At 38.2% G+C, this 13,790-nt stretch overlaps 2 protein-coding genes across 9 annotated transcripts in view; both read right to left on the reverse strand.

Moving 5' to 3' along the window:
• LOC102205663 (neurofilament heavy polypeptide) overlaps positions 1-7,340 on the reverse strand; it is a 30,786-nt gene extending 23,446 nt beyond the window's left edge. For 4 of the 7 annotated variants that reach the window (XM_013908436.1, XM_013908437.1, XM_013908435.1 and 1 more), the window contains exons 1-15: positions 6,891-7,340; positions 4,789-4,995; positions 4,614-4,697; positions 4,434-4,538; positions 4,190-4,345; positions 3,848-3,991; positions 3,575-3,718; positions 3,104-3,247; positions 2,878-2,997; positions 2,635-2,754; positions 2,507-2,551; positions 2,376-2,423; positions 2,247-2,273; positions 1,042-1,149; positions 3-947 (exon numbers count right to left, since the gene is read on the reverse strand). In XM_013908436.1, the coding sequence (XP_013763890.1) occupies positions 3-947; positions 1,042-1,149; positions 2,247-2,273; positions 2,376-2,423; positions 2,507-2,551; positions 2,635-2,754; positions 2,878-2,997; positions 3,104-3,247; positions 3,575-3,718; positions 3,848-3,991; positions 4,190-4,345; positions 4,434-4,538; positions 4,614-4,697; positions 4,789-4,995; positions 6,891-6,900 (2,407 nt within the window). In that variant the 5' untranslated portion in view covers positions 6,901-7,340. The remainder of the gene's footprint in view (positions 1-2; positions 948-1,041; positions 1,150-2,246; positions 2,274-2,375; positions 2,424-2,506; positions 2,552-2,634; positions 2,755-2,877; positions 2,998-3,103; positions 3,248-3,574; positions 3,719-3,847; positions 3,992-4,189; positions 4,346-4,433; positions 4,539-4,613; positions 4,698-4,788; positions 4,996-6,890) is intronic. The other 3 variants (XM_013908439.1, XM_013908440.1, XM_013908438.1) reach the window with 3 other exon arrangements.
• Positions 7,341-8,710: 1,370 nt separating this feature from the next.
• On the reverse strand, positions 8,711-12,901 carry LOC102207103 (uncharacterized). 2 transcript variants are annotated; one of them, XM_005723745.1, is made up of 10 exons: positions 12,868-12,901; positions 12,327-12,727; positions 12,120-12,256; positions 11,380-11,476; positions 11,065-11,255; positions 10,331-10,419; positions 10,182-10,250; positions 9,654-9,758; positions 9,162-9,236; positions 8,711-9,060 (listed from the first exon to the last, which is right to left on the reverse strand). In XM_005723745.1, exons 2-10 carry the CDS (start codon positions 12,704-12,706, stop codon positions 8,890-8,892), a joined length of 1,314 nt encoding a protein of 437 aa, XP_005723802.1. In that variant the 5' UTR covers positions 12,707-12,727; positions 12,868-12,901; the 3' UTR covers positions 8,711-8,889. The 2 variants fall into 2 exon arrangements, with proteins under 2 accessions (XP_005723802.1, XP_005723801.1); XM_005723744.1 differs by having other exon boundaries at positions 12,327-12,895.
• Positions 12,902-13,790: the final 889 nt, after the last annotated feature.

Raw genomic sequence — 13,790 nt, forward strand, 5'->3', positions numbered from 1 at the left:
ATCTTCAGTTTTGGCTTCTTCTTCTTCCTCCTCATGGTCTACCAAATAATCTTCAGTTTTGGCTTCTTCTTCCTCTTCCTCATGTTCTACCAAATCATCTTCAGTTTTGGCTTCTTCTTCCTCCTCATGCTCTATTAAATAATCTCCAGTTTTGGCTTCTTCCTCTTCTTCCTCCTCATGGTCTACCAAATCATCCTCAGTTTTGGCTTCCTCTTCCTTCTCATGCTCTATTAAATAATCTCCAGTTTTGGCTTCTTCCTCTTCTTCCTCCTCATGCTCTACCAAATCATCTTCAGTTTTGGCTTCCTCTTCTTCCTCATGCTCTATTAAATAATCCTCAGTTTTGGCTTCCTCTTCTTCCTCCTCATGGTCTACCAAATAATCTTCAGATTTGGCCTCTTCTTCCTCCTCATGTTTTGCCAAATAATCTTCAGTTTTGGCTTCCTCTTCTTCCTCCTCATGGTCTACCAAATAATCTTCAGTTTTGGCCTCTTCTTCTACCTCCTCATGTTCTACTGAAGCATCGTCAGTTCTGGCCTGGCCAAAAATGTCTTCAGTTTTTGTTTTCTCATGTTTATCCACAATAGTTTCTTCAGTTTTGCTCTCCTCATCATCTTCTACCAAAATGTCTTTGGTTTTGGTCTCCTGCACCTCTTCATCTTCTACCACCCCTTCTGCTAACTGTATCACTTCATCATTTACAATTATCGCAAATTCATCTGTCTTTGTGTCTCTCTTTTCTTGGTCTTCACCTCTACCATCACCTCCTCCTTCTATCACCTCTTTATTCTCTTTTTCTTTTATTAATTGTTCTGCATTATCCTCTATTTGAACTTCATCATCATCACCCTCTCCAATTTCCTCTTCCTCCTCCTTGGTGTCATCATCAAGCTTTTCCTCCTCCTCCTTCAGTGATGGTCTCAGTTCTGGTTCTTCAGTGTGTCTTGCTAGTGATGTGATAGCAATAAATTTAGTGTCTGTTTTTAACTTAATTAATGTGATTTAAAAAAAAAAAGAAAGAAACAAAAATCATGTGAATACCATCATCTTCCTCTGTCACATCTGCTTCAGTGGGTGCCATCTCGGAGTCTTCTTTTATCTCTGCAGCAGGAGCAGCTTCATCTTTGGCAGCACGCATGATCTCTGTAACTGTATTACGAACCTTATCATCCCTCTTATGTGATCTTCATTTCTTTATAGGGTGATTTTAATGGTGCAAAATCATAGCAACATTACAGCATGATATACACCACAGATTGCAGTTAGTGGATTTTTAAAATTGCTTCATAAATTGAAGCAGGAATTATTTTATATCTCGTTTCTTTTCTATTTAGCTTCTTTTAAAGTGTTTTTTAAATGCCTTGTAACTTCCTGAAGTAGCTGGTACAAACTGCAGCTGAGCTATATGTTTAGCCACTCATTACAGCAGAGTACTTGATCAAATTAGGCTACAGTGCCGTGATGATCTTAATGAAGGAGCTGGCTGGATCAAATAGTTTATATAAAACCACAGGACCAAAGGAACATGATGTATCAAAACTGGCTACAATGGTAAATACAGTGTAAAAGTATTGTGAATGCTATCTTTGCAACATGTGGTGTGTTTAATAGTTACATGCACAGGTAAAAAGTATACAAAAACACATGTAATCCAGTCCGGACGATCCAAGGATATACATATGACAACAGTGTAAATGGTCAAAAACAGGAGGCAACCAGTCAGTGGCACAAAAAATGCGAGAAAGAGCAACAAAGGAATGCAAGTCTGAAGGACACACATGGTCATGCACAATGTTACACAGAAAAACATGATGACTGAGTCAAGACATATCACTGCGAAGTTCTGTAAAATATTACAACAAATGGTCAGTGTGACAAAGAAAGGGAGGAATGAAGTAAACCAATCCATAACAATGTAGCAGCTTAATGACAATTAGAATAACAGAATGAAGAACAGATATGATGCATGTTTGTCCATGCTATAATGTAATGAGTACAAATCGAGTATTTTTCAAACACAGTGGCACGCAGTTTCATAGATCTTCAGGGTTACACTGAACAGTGAGGCATACCATGAGGCAGACTTGAAAACAGATTGAATAATGTCCCTTGAAAAACACAAGTCTGTACAAACATGCAAGAAACAAACAAAAATCAAAAAATCTATGCAGTCTAGTTGCTTGCAACACACATTGCGCATGTTTAAAAGCACATTTTAAATGTCTTTAATGAAGATATTTTCTTACCTTTTTCAAATGGAGGCAGAAATTTCCCTGTATTAACACATGGAAAAAGACACTTAGCTTCTTTTTTTTAATGTAATATTTCCTTTTCTGTATTACTGCAATGGAAAACAGAAGAAATACTGTCATTACCTTTCCTTCTTACTAAATTGATATCAGATGGGGAAGGTACAGCTTCATCTAAAAGAAACAAAGACGTTTTGTGAAAACCTGCCAATCATAAATGTTTATCAGAATATTTCTGAGTGGATTAAAGCAGAAACCTTTTTCTGTTACTACATTTACACCTGGGGTGGTGACAGGTTCCCCTGAAACATAGAAAATATTTAGCAGATGGATTTTTAATATTTCCTAATTAATAGTACTGAACATCTAATACTAATAGCCATACCCTGATCACCAACAATCATGCTTGACATGTAAGCTAAGAGCAAATCCTTCTTGTCTGTGAGCTCTGACACAGCATCTTCAACAACTTTCATTGGGTCAATGGACACTTCAGGCATGATTCCTGAAAATGAAAAACACCAGACAGTGAATAAAAGCTGCTTTGTCTTTATTTAGAAAATCAGCTTAGCTGCCGTAAGGATAAGATGTAACCAATTTTCTGATAATGACGTAGGCTAAAACAGACCTTGTTCACCAATCAGTGTTGAGGAGATGTAGCTCGCAAGCAGGTTTGTCTGCTCTTTGGTGATTTCTGCTGCTGACTTAAAAACTGACACGGGGCTAAATCCCAAGGTATGCTGGATATCTAACCAACAGAGAAAATAATAGAGAAAATAAAACAATCCTTCGTGAAGTCTGGGAAACCTGCAGTGTGTGCATTGTATCAGGTGATGTCTTGGCAGACTGTGTACCTTTTAGCGTGTCCAGTATGACATCCAAGACTGCGCAGAGCACGCCCTGGATGTAGCCAAATAGTCCACTCACAAAGTCATTAGTAACACTGAAGGCATTTCTGCCAATAACCACGGGGTCAATGAAGCTAATGTCAGTGGTTCCTGAGGACAACACACACTCAGGTCAAAGGTGCAGTAAAGTACTTCATTAAACATACGTGTACTTGACAGTTACACAGACATTAGAAAAATGTGTTTAAGGCCAACATTTTCCTTATAAAGGCATGCATTGTCAAAGTTAGATAAGTTATATAAGTTTTTGTTTAGTGGACAACATCCATAACAAGCTAAAAAGAGTTACTGTTGCTCTAAAAATACATTCCTAATAAAGTCTGTAAAATGCATAAGCAGTATATACAGAATATAAGATGTACTGTAAATATTAAGCCACAAACATCACAAATGAGACAATATGGAGGCACTGAATACCTTTGAATACATCCAGCATCATGTCTACGATGGTACAGAGCACGTCCTGGATGTAGCCAGATATTCCACTCACTGTGTCATTTGTGACGTGGAATATATTTCTTCCTATTACCACAGGGTCCATGAAGCTAATGTCGACGGTTCCTGAGAAACACAAACAGGAAATGAATACGGACCTAAAGTATGCAAAGCAAACTCTCTAAATTGTGTTCGATAGATATTCTTTTATGTCGTTTTTAAGAGGTTATGGGTTAAACGAGAGAGCGCAAATACCTTTCACTACATTCAGTGTAGTGTCCAGTATGGAACAGAGCACATCCTGGATGTAGCTCGCCACTCCACACATGAACTCATTAGTAGCATTAAAGACACCTCTGCCTATCATTACAGGGTCAATATAGCCAAGATCAGTTTTTCCTGAATGGAAAAGAAATAGAAAAATAAGTGCATTTGTAAGTACATTCTGCATTAATTAATAATGTTACAAACCAGCGAGGGAGTTAAAGTTTAGTTCAAGTATTTAAAAAAAGACAGATTTATTCATTCATTAACTGTATGTGAAACAAGAGAAAAACAGTCTTGAGTAGAAAAAGGATTCAAGTATAAATTACATACCTTTTTTAATATCTTCTATGGTTTCCAGTGATGTATCCACAACAGCACACAGTGTGTCCCTGAAGGAACCCAGTGCTCCACCTATGAAGTCATTCGTTGAATGGAAAGCTTGTCTACCAATGACCACAGGGTCAATGTAGCTGAGGTAGAAGTTCCCTGTGGTTTCAGAAGATTATTCTGTACTTATTAAGCAGTCTTTGTTTTTGTTGTTTTTGCTTGTGTTGGTAGGAGTGAGCGGTCATACCTTCTTCATCTGACAAATATCGAACAAACCCATCTTTTGCTTCTGATATTTCCTCGGCTGCGTATCTGGCAGCTGACATGGGGTCACTTAAATCCGGTGCGCATTCTGCAAAAGTACAGCAAGTCATGCATTAGAGAGCTTACACAAATAAAAACTGTGCCAAGATAAATTCCCCACTACCTTGAAACTTATTGAGCAGACTGGATAACTCATCAGTGGCATCGTTCACGGCCTGGACAGGGTCCGTTATGATCTGCTGAATGTCTAACGATGATAGCAAACATGTTGGTCAGATTCTGCATAACTGATGGCTTAAAAGACTTGGAGACATACAGTTTTAGATTTTGTGGCTTACCGGGGATTGCTTTGTACTCAACAAAGTCAAACATCACCACACCTACAACCAGCCAGGACAGGAGAGCAGCAAGGGCAATCAGCAGCTCAACAGACATTTTCACCTTGTTGAGCAGCCCCAGACCTTTGGATCTGAGAGAGCTCGTCTGTGGCGCTGCTGCTCCGTCACTGGACCGAGTGGCTGCAGCGTGGGAGGCTGATTTGGCTACTATATGTGGAAGACATAAAGAGACAAAAGTTAGTCTGACAAATTCTTTCTGCTTTTGTTCTTGTGCTTGTAATGTTTGATATTCTTGCACTGCTAAAGTAACCACAAGGGTTTCAGTTCTTTATAAATATCCACTGCAGATCATGTGCAAAACCTATATGGATCAGAACTGATAAAACAATTAAATGTCTGCTTGTACACATATTTATTGTTGTCTATAATGAGTGATTGGTAGCAAGAACTTGCACACTTGCATAGTTTGACCACCAGAGGGAGCTGACATCACACTTTTAGCTGTGAAATCTCTGTATGTCTCCTAACAACAGTGAAAGTGTTTCTCCGTGTTTTGTTCCTCTGTTACAAAGTGTCCAAACTATGTATGTTTTATCAGATCTGTCAATTGTTGCGTAAGTCTTTTTCGGTCATATTATCGCCCTCTTTCAGTAATTTCACTATCGTAACAATGATTTTGCCCTGGCGTCAAAATAAAAGCCCATTTTCTTAACCCTTTCAAGTCTTATCATCTCTACACAATGAAGACAAACCCTGACAGGAAGACATTTTGTGCACAGATAGTGCATTATTAGTTGTATATATATAATTTTTCATCTTTACCATGACCCTATACTGTCTCTTTATTTCCTTATTATTTATATTAATCGGAAATGTTAAACGTCATCAGAAAAGTCATGGTGTGATAGGGCACTCCAATTTTAGCAGTGACATTTTCCAAATGTACTGACACACTTTAGACTGGCTTAGCACAGTGAAAAATGCCCAAGGCAGCATTTAGTAACAGTGTTATCATCATTAAATGCTGTGCACAGAGTGTAAGATTATCTGTACTGATTTACTGTAATGTCAGGCGTCAGGGAGACCTTCACACAAGGTCCAAGTTGAATGAACTCTGAAAATGTTCGATGCATGACCACTTGCTTCCAGCGTGTAGGACACGGGGGAAAAAACCTCTCAGACTCAAACTCAACTCTTCAATCAACAGCATCGTTTAGAGCTGTGCAATTTTTCTAAGTAACTATCGTGTTATTACATTTTTTGTGAAAACACAACAAGTTCACTCGCTGTTAAAAAACCCCAAACCCAAAAACATTAGATCTTAATTAGATCTGCTTTTTAAAACTGGTGATAACTGAAGTAATAACATTAAGTAATTATGAGCATTGGCTTTGTTTACAGAGTAGCCAATATGCACTATACACTTCATAAGAAAAGACTATGTGCTGGAGCGCATTATAAAGCTTTACAGGTTATTTATTGTTATCAGCTTTCTACAGTGCTTTTGATGCCTTTAAAATAACCGCTAACGATTCAAAGAGTAGCACAAAGGCATACAGAATAGGGAACACTTGTCTAAACTTGCTGACTGCAATAAGAAACTGTACATATATAAGTGAAAAGCAGGTCTACAGTGTCACAAGGAAATGCTCTTTATAGACACTGGTGGATCAGTAGCAGCAGTCTTCTGCATTAATGTATCAGACGAAGACGATTTTTTTCCTCCACTAACACCACTTTTGCACATTTAAGCATGATCTAAGAGTGTCTTACATTTACACAGTACTGTGAATGCAGGACTTGCAGGTGTTTTTTTCACACTTTTATTTATATATATTCCTTTTGACGTGCTTGAGGTCTACCACCCTGGCTGAGGTCAGCTGCAGCTGCAGTCTGTCACAGGAGAGCAATGCGAATACTCTGGTGACTTGATAGCTTGTATTTATAGCAACCAACTTTCGACACATCATCGTCAGAGGACACAACTTATCAAAACACTGCCGTTTATTTGTTATGCAGAATTTATTACTGTGGATTTTTGTGCTGTAGTAAAGGTTTTATTTGAACAGTTGTGCTTGAAGACCCAGGTGTAACAACCCTACCTTCAGCCATTGTGACGTGTAGACTATCTCAGGTAGGATACTTTAAATTGGAGACAAAGCCTCCTCATGAAGAATTAACTGGTGACGGCTCCAGTAAATCCAGTTTGAATCCACTTTCTCAGGAAAAAAAAAAGTGTCCCAAGTAGTAAATTATTCCATTGTCACTTGGACCGTCACAGCCTTGTCTTCTTACCCATAACATCCACAGGTGGAACTTGTCCAAGGGTTTAAAAAGTAGAAAATGGAAAATTAAGCATTAATTGAAAGCCTACATATGTTGGGGAATTTGGAGCTGCCTGTGAGGCAGCATTAAAAAAGGGGGTCTGGGGACAGTGGGGCAAAGTAAAGCGACACAGGGGAAGAATCAGCCAAGCTAAGCACAGGGCTGGGCAGGGTGAGGGGAAATGCACAATATCTCACCCAGTGTTTCTGGGGGCTCACATGGGTATAGGCCAGTGCAGAGAGCAGGAAGGCTGCAAGGTAACTCTATCCGCCCAGAAAATACAGGTTATTCTTAGCTGGAGCTCTGCTCACCAGCCGCTCTGGCAGACCTTTTTTGGACGTTCAAGGGTGTGCAAGATCAGCTGGCTGAATTGAGCACCCCTACTGGCTGCTGCACCACTCTGTCCACTAAAAACAAATTACAGGCCCACGATTAATGGCAATTCAGATGAAAACTACCTTCAAATCCCCCCCCACCTCCAAGTTAGGTTAAAACAGCTTCTTTTGAGTAATTTCAGAACCAGTACTAGTCGATAAAAAAAGGTCCATAAAAAGGTCCATAAGTGCATGTTTTTCTGCAAGAGGTCATTAATAGGAATCATGGATAAATGTAGCCTGATCCTGGTTTGACAAAAGTTAACAGGAGCCAAAACTGTAACTGCTTATGGAAAAGGATTAGGGCCATCGAAAGAAAAAAGAAGTCAGAATTGGTTTTTTCCCCCCCCTGGTGGCCCAAATCTTTTCCATAACTGCTTCTTCCAGTTGTTCAGGTTTTTATATTAATACCTGCAACGCAGGATCCATGGTTTGTGTCTTCAAGGCAACAGAGCTTAAAGTTCATTTCTTATTTAAAATCCCTATTTCCAGTATTGGTTTTTTTTTCAGATGAACATAATAAATTAATCATCGGTAGTTACTTAAATTCAGTGGTCTCTGCTAGCATTGACATTTTGTATACTGACAAAATGATTGATATGACTTTAAGTATGTTTTCCATCTGAGAAAAAACCACCACAATGAAAATCCCACTGACATTGGACATCTGAAAAACCTGAGTAGCAGCTAAAGTGATGGAGGGTGACTGATTTGCACCCCAAAGTTCTGGATAAAGTCTGTTCTGTTTTATTCAAATATATTTTAGATTGGTCGGTTTGGCCAGTCTTAATATAATTTCATTAAAGTTAGATAGTTTCACACAGTAAAAAGAGCAATCCAATCCAAACAACAACAAAAAGGCCACCCTCTTAATCCTGATGCTAAACTAAGAACATTGCTTTCATGATAAACAACCATGAAAATATTAAAAATAATAGCAACAAAAGCGCTGTGTATAACACTGTGATTAGCAAACACTGCTGTGGAGTGAATAATGAGAAGGGGTGGGGGATGCTGCAAAGAGAGAGAAGGTAATCTGGACATCTACAAGTATGTGGGTGGTTCCAAGAAAGTCTCCCACAGGCCAATACCTCCAAAAGGTGACACCTGTGCTAATAAGCCACACCATTGGTAGGAATGCCATTCAGAGTTATTATATAATATATTCTGCGTATGTTTACATAGTAAATGTACCAGAGAAATGTGTCTAAATACACGGAAAAAACTTTATTGAGTCATCTGAAAAACAGCACTTAACATAAAATAGAACTTGGAACATGAGCTTATATCTCAACTTAAACTGGATCAAACTGTGGATTTGTAAAATAAACTTACTGCAAAATGTAGCTTTTAAAGCAGAAACATTAAACCCAGACACATGCCCGAACACCAGTTTGTTTGTTTACAGTGTAGCTGCGTCGCTCATGGTAACAGGCCTGATGAATAAGCTGAGCTCCACAGGTACAGGAGGAGCCACGTATCTCTCCTCCCTCAGCAGTCGCAGTAACAAATCCTCAGTGTCCTGCGGCCAGCGGTACACGGGAGTATTCTGGAGCCAGCTTGGGACATGTTTCTGTCGAGATTTTCCACAGTTTAAAAAAAAAAAAATAAATATATATATATAATAAAGATGAGATTAATACAAAGGGATAAATATGGGAAATGTTTTCTGACCTGGGATGCACAAAGGAAGAGAACCGGGATGAATCTAAAATTCAAGCTCCCCTGCTGGATGAACTCATTCTGCATCTGGCAAAATTAAATATACAATAAAATACTCTAAGTTTACCTGTCAGCATTATTGCATATTTTTTATGCAAAGAAATATGACATTATTTTTTGTGTTTAAAGTGTCTAAAGATACAATTTTAAATTGTTTCTTTGCTAAGCTCTCTGTCGTGTGTAGACATAACGCTGGTTCATCCTTTAAGTTAAATGCATTTTTATGCTTGAATGTCCAAAGAAAAAAGCCATTCAGAAAGCCTGGAGAATTATTGCTCAAGGCCCTCTAAAGAAATTAAATAAAATAATTTAAGGGTGGCTCAAGACTTTTGCACAGTATCACAACTCTAATATTTTAATAGCATTTTCTAATTCAGTGTAGAATTAACTCCTCTGCTAAAATACAGTATTTGAGTATTTCCTCCATAGCTGATTTATCCTCACTATTGAGTGGATATATCTGGTGTGTAGACCATGGCTGTCAACTGCAGGTCCTTCAATATCCTCCTTGTACTTTGGACTGATGGCGATAATAATAAGGGTTAACGGCTGTTAAAAAAAAAAAAACAGACAGAAATTTCAGACAATGAATAAAAAGACAGTGTTCATACAAAAGTAACTTGAAATAAACACAGATACAGCAAAAACATGGAATATGAAATATTATTTTATCTATTATAGAGGGTAACACACTTGCTGATCTTGATGATGGGTACTTTATTAATCCCAGGGGGAATCTGAGATTCTCCGGAGCTCACACAACCACATAACTACATAAACACTAACAGAAAGCAGACTGACTATCAAGCTAGAATCATAGTTTAAAAATAAGATAGAAAAACATATGTTACAAGACCTGTGCAAATAATAGTGTAGCCTAGTAAGGAGTATTAAAAAGGTAGACTTGTAGAGATACTTGCAGCAATTTATGGTAACAATATAACTTTGCACACAGTTCTCATAATTACTTACATCTTTAAGGTAACTGTCTGTCCACTTGTTGACGTCCATACATCTAATGGAGCTGTCATATAAGTCAATCTGTGAAATTCAGGTTAGTGCTGTGAGCAAAGTGTTTAATGATATTACAGAATGATAGTGTACACAGGGTGGAAGCTTACAGCCGGTCGAAAACCTTGCTTTGTGAGGAAATCCACAAAGGGGACCATCTCTGAGGACACGTCCGAAGAGTAAGTGATGAAAACGTTTCCTGAGAAGAGGCAAGATAATAAAACCCAAACAATCAGAATCTTAAAGCTTTATGTTCAGTGTCAGCTTAATATAAGCGTACTTGTATTTTCTGCTATACTGTTACATACTGGTTTGGCTGTTGATGCTTCATTTAGTGCTAGTGTTCAAAGCCAAACTGTGACTTAAAACGTTTCAAAAAAGAAGAAACAGCAGCAAATAAAAATGATCAGATAGGTGAAGTACCTTGATCCTGACTGCCTTTGGTATCAAATTACATTTTGAGAAAATAATTAAGCTACCACTGGGTTTTGGTCACCGATTTCTAAAAATAAACGGGAAAAAAAAAATGTATATAAAAAATGTGGTCAGCAAAAATATCTTCATCATTATTCTAAGTAACTCATTCCTATATTATAAATTTGAAAAATTAATCAAAAATATAGCCTAAAGCTAGCTTTCTTACAATATTTTGAGCTTGCTTTTTATTTTAAATGTGAATCTATAAAGACAATACAAATAAATATTACTTCAGTTTACCTGCTATGTAGATAGTTTCTGCGCTAGCGACGAAATGTCTCTAAGATACTAATTAATCTGTTCCGTTAACACTTAAATGTGCATTCCTTGTTACAGAGACAATAAAGTGCCAAAAAAAGCGACTCACGGCACTCATCGGGCAAACGGATGCCCTTCCTTTTCCCGTGTGGATGTGAAGCGGACTCCTCTGCTCCTGCTGAGCCCACATTCAGCATGCCGACCCGTGAAACATCCTCCACAGTGGGAAGTGAGAAGTGAGGGACGTTAACTGAGACACTTCCCATGATGTTATTCTTAAAGTGGTCATGAAACTGGAGCCTGAAGCAGCAAGAAAGAAAAATATACGAAGACCAACATCTTTCACATAATCTTGCCAACCTTTATCAATATACCATACATGTAAAAAATGTTGTTTTCTGAATACATCGTCAGCTGTGTTTACCCATTTTGGGGTTGATTCCGAGGTGTCCAGTGCTGGAAAGGAGCAGAGAGGTGACGTGACTGAGGATGGTATCGGTTGAGATTACACAGCCATTCTCCTGCAGAGTATTAAGTTCATAATATGACGAAGGTCCTTGTGTACAGTTTAAACATTTCTATGGGAGTGTCTGTTGAAAGTGTTTCAGTAAAAGCAGTTTTTTCAAAATCAAGAGTAAATAAGCATCTTTTTTTTTTTTTTTTTTTTTTACCTCAAACACAGTAAATACTAATCACAACCCTTAAATTCACAACAGGTTTCATCCTAATATTTAAAACTTCTTTTACATTTTTCTGTTTTTTCTATTTTTCAATTGCTTTACTTTACCTGCATTGTACTTAAAATTACTTACTGCATAAAGTTTGACACCTTTCCTGTAAAGTACTCAGAAGTTAGGCAAGGTTAAGTCATTCCATAATACAGCCACATGCCCCGAAGTACAGCATACTTGCTAGCCCCTTATTCTAGTGTACTTACCTTTAAGTATATGTTGGTAATTTCAAATTAAATACGTTAAAACTCCATTTCATTACAGGGGAACAGTGCTCTTAGTCGCAGGCCACATTATGAAGTGTTACCCTACAGGTGTGTCATAGCTATATGTATTACAAACATACAGAGTATTCACAGCCTCTTTCAAGGTTTCTTTTATCTAATTACACAAATAAAAGAATCACAACAGATCACCGAACTGCTTTCCTTACCGCAGCTATGGACGTCGTGGTGGGGAAGTAAAAAGGGAGTACAGTGTTGCCACTCGTTGTCATCTTTCAGCGGCAAAGGAGCCTCGAGTTCCTCTTCTAAATCACTCTGAGGTTGAGCGTCGCATTCATCCTCCCCTCTGAAAACGAATGCTTTAACTAATCAAACGTGTGCTGGTATTTTACTCCCTAAAAGTGTAACATGGTTACCTCGCTGTGTTTCCATTTGCAGGCTCAGTTGTTCCACAACGCTTTGCTCCACATTCCCAGCAGCCGCACTCTCTTTTTGTGCCATTCGGCATCGCTCCTTGAGAAAAGCAGTCATCAGAAGACTGATGATGTAGATTCATCCTGGAAGATGTTTCTCTTCCATCTTCTGGTACTCTGGGTTGGATCATCTCCACATGCTGCATAAAATGAAGTTTCTGCTCGCAAAACTCTTGATTCATTTCTCTGCATCTGTTTGGGCTTCGGTAGAAATAATCTGCATTCATGCAGCATCTCGGTCGATCCATTTCATTTTCTCTTACTCCAGCGTTCATAAGTTGAAAGCTGTTTTCTAGCTTTGGCTCCTTTCCAGATTTCTCCATTTTATCTCAGCTTGAGACATCCTGTACCACATCAAATTAGATGATGTGTAAAACAAACATTTCCTTGTGTTAAAATCAATAGATCGAGCTTAATTTACTTGCAGGTATTAAAAACAACAACACGAAAGTTCATGCTCATAAACATGTCTATGGTTAAGTACCAGAAAGAGGCATCACCCTCCTGTTAAAAGTCTGGTTTCAGGACTCCTGTGGATGCACAGACTTGCACTGGAACCTACTATATGCAAATATCTCACGCCTTTGCGCGTCCAATCAGAGCCAAGAATGCAGTCTGTATGCCTGTGCCAGATTGGACAGGAAAGCCTGCATGAGTAAGGAATTTAGTTGTTTTTAAACTCTTTTTTAAATTGTGAAACAGTTTTTTTTATAAGCAGTCCACATTAGAACTTTAAAAAAACAAAAACAAAGCGTGGGATAAAACAGGCTTAGGTTATGCATCTGATTGATATTTGGCTTCAGGGCATACATGTATCCAATGATTTGCATATTCAGCCTTGTCATCGGTGTGAAATTCACCCTGAGGGGAAAAAAACAAAACCACAGGCTCATTTGTACTCTGTCATTTTCAATAGTCTTGTCTGCTTATTCACCATGCCTGTTGCTGAGAACCTGAAATTTCTTGAGAATGGGAGCAGTCAGACGAGCTTCACAAACAGTGTTAAATAGTGCGTCGTAATGGCAGGATTCTTTATTTCAAAAACAGCTGTGCACGCAGAACAGACAGAGACAATAAATAGAGACCAAAAGTTTTGAATACCTACTAAACTCAGGGCAAACGGAGTGATACAAAAGTTTCTGCTGACTTTTACACCCGTGGAGAGCAACATAAATACACATAAATGGCACATTGTCATGTGATTACACACCAAGAGTGAGAGGAGATTGATAGTAAAGGAAGATGAAATGCTATCCAAAGCCTAATGCCTGGAAATAATCAATTATTCGCGTCTCTTAACTGGCTGAAATGTTCTTAAAATGAAATTAAAAGGTATTTGGTCTCACAAACTGTTATATTCAAATACACATTATGGAGGGACAAACACAGGTACACATCCTTCATTCA

This window comes from Pundamilia nyererei, unplaced genomic scaffold, assembly GCF_000239375.1.
Source record: "Pundamilia nyererei isolate P.nyererei 1_Seehausen unplaced genomic scaffold, PunNye1.0 scaffold00010, whole genome shotgun sequence".
In the NCBI taxonomy this organism is placed as follows: Eukaryota; Metazoa; Chordata; class Actinopteri; order Cichliformes; family Cichlidae; genus Pundamilia; species Pundamilia nyererei.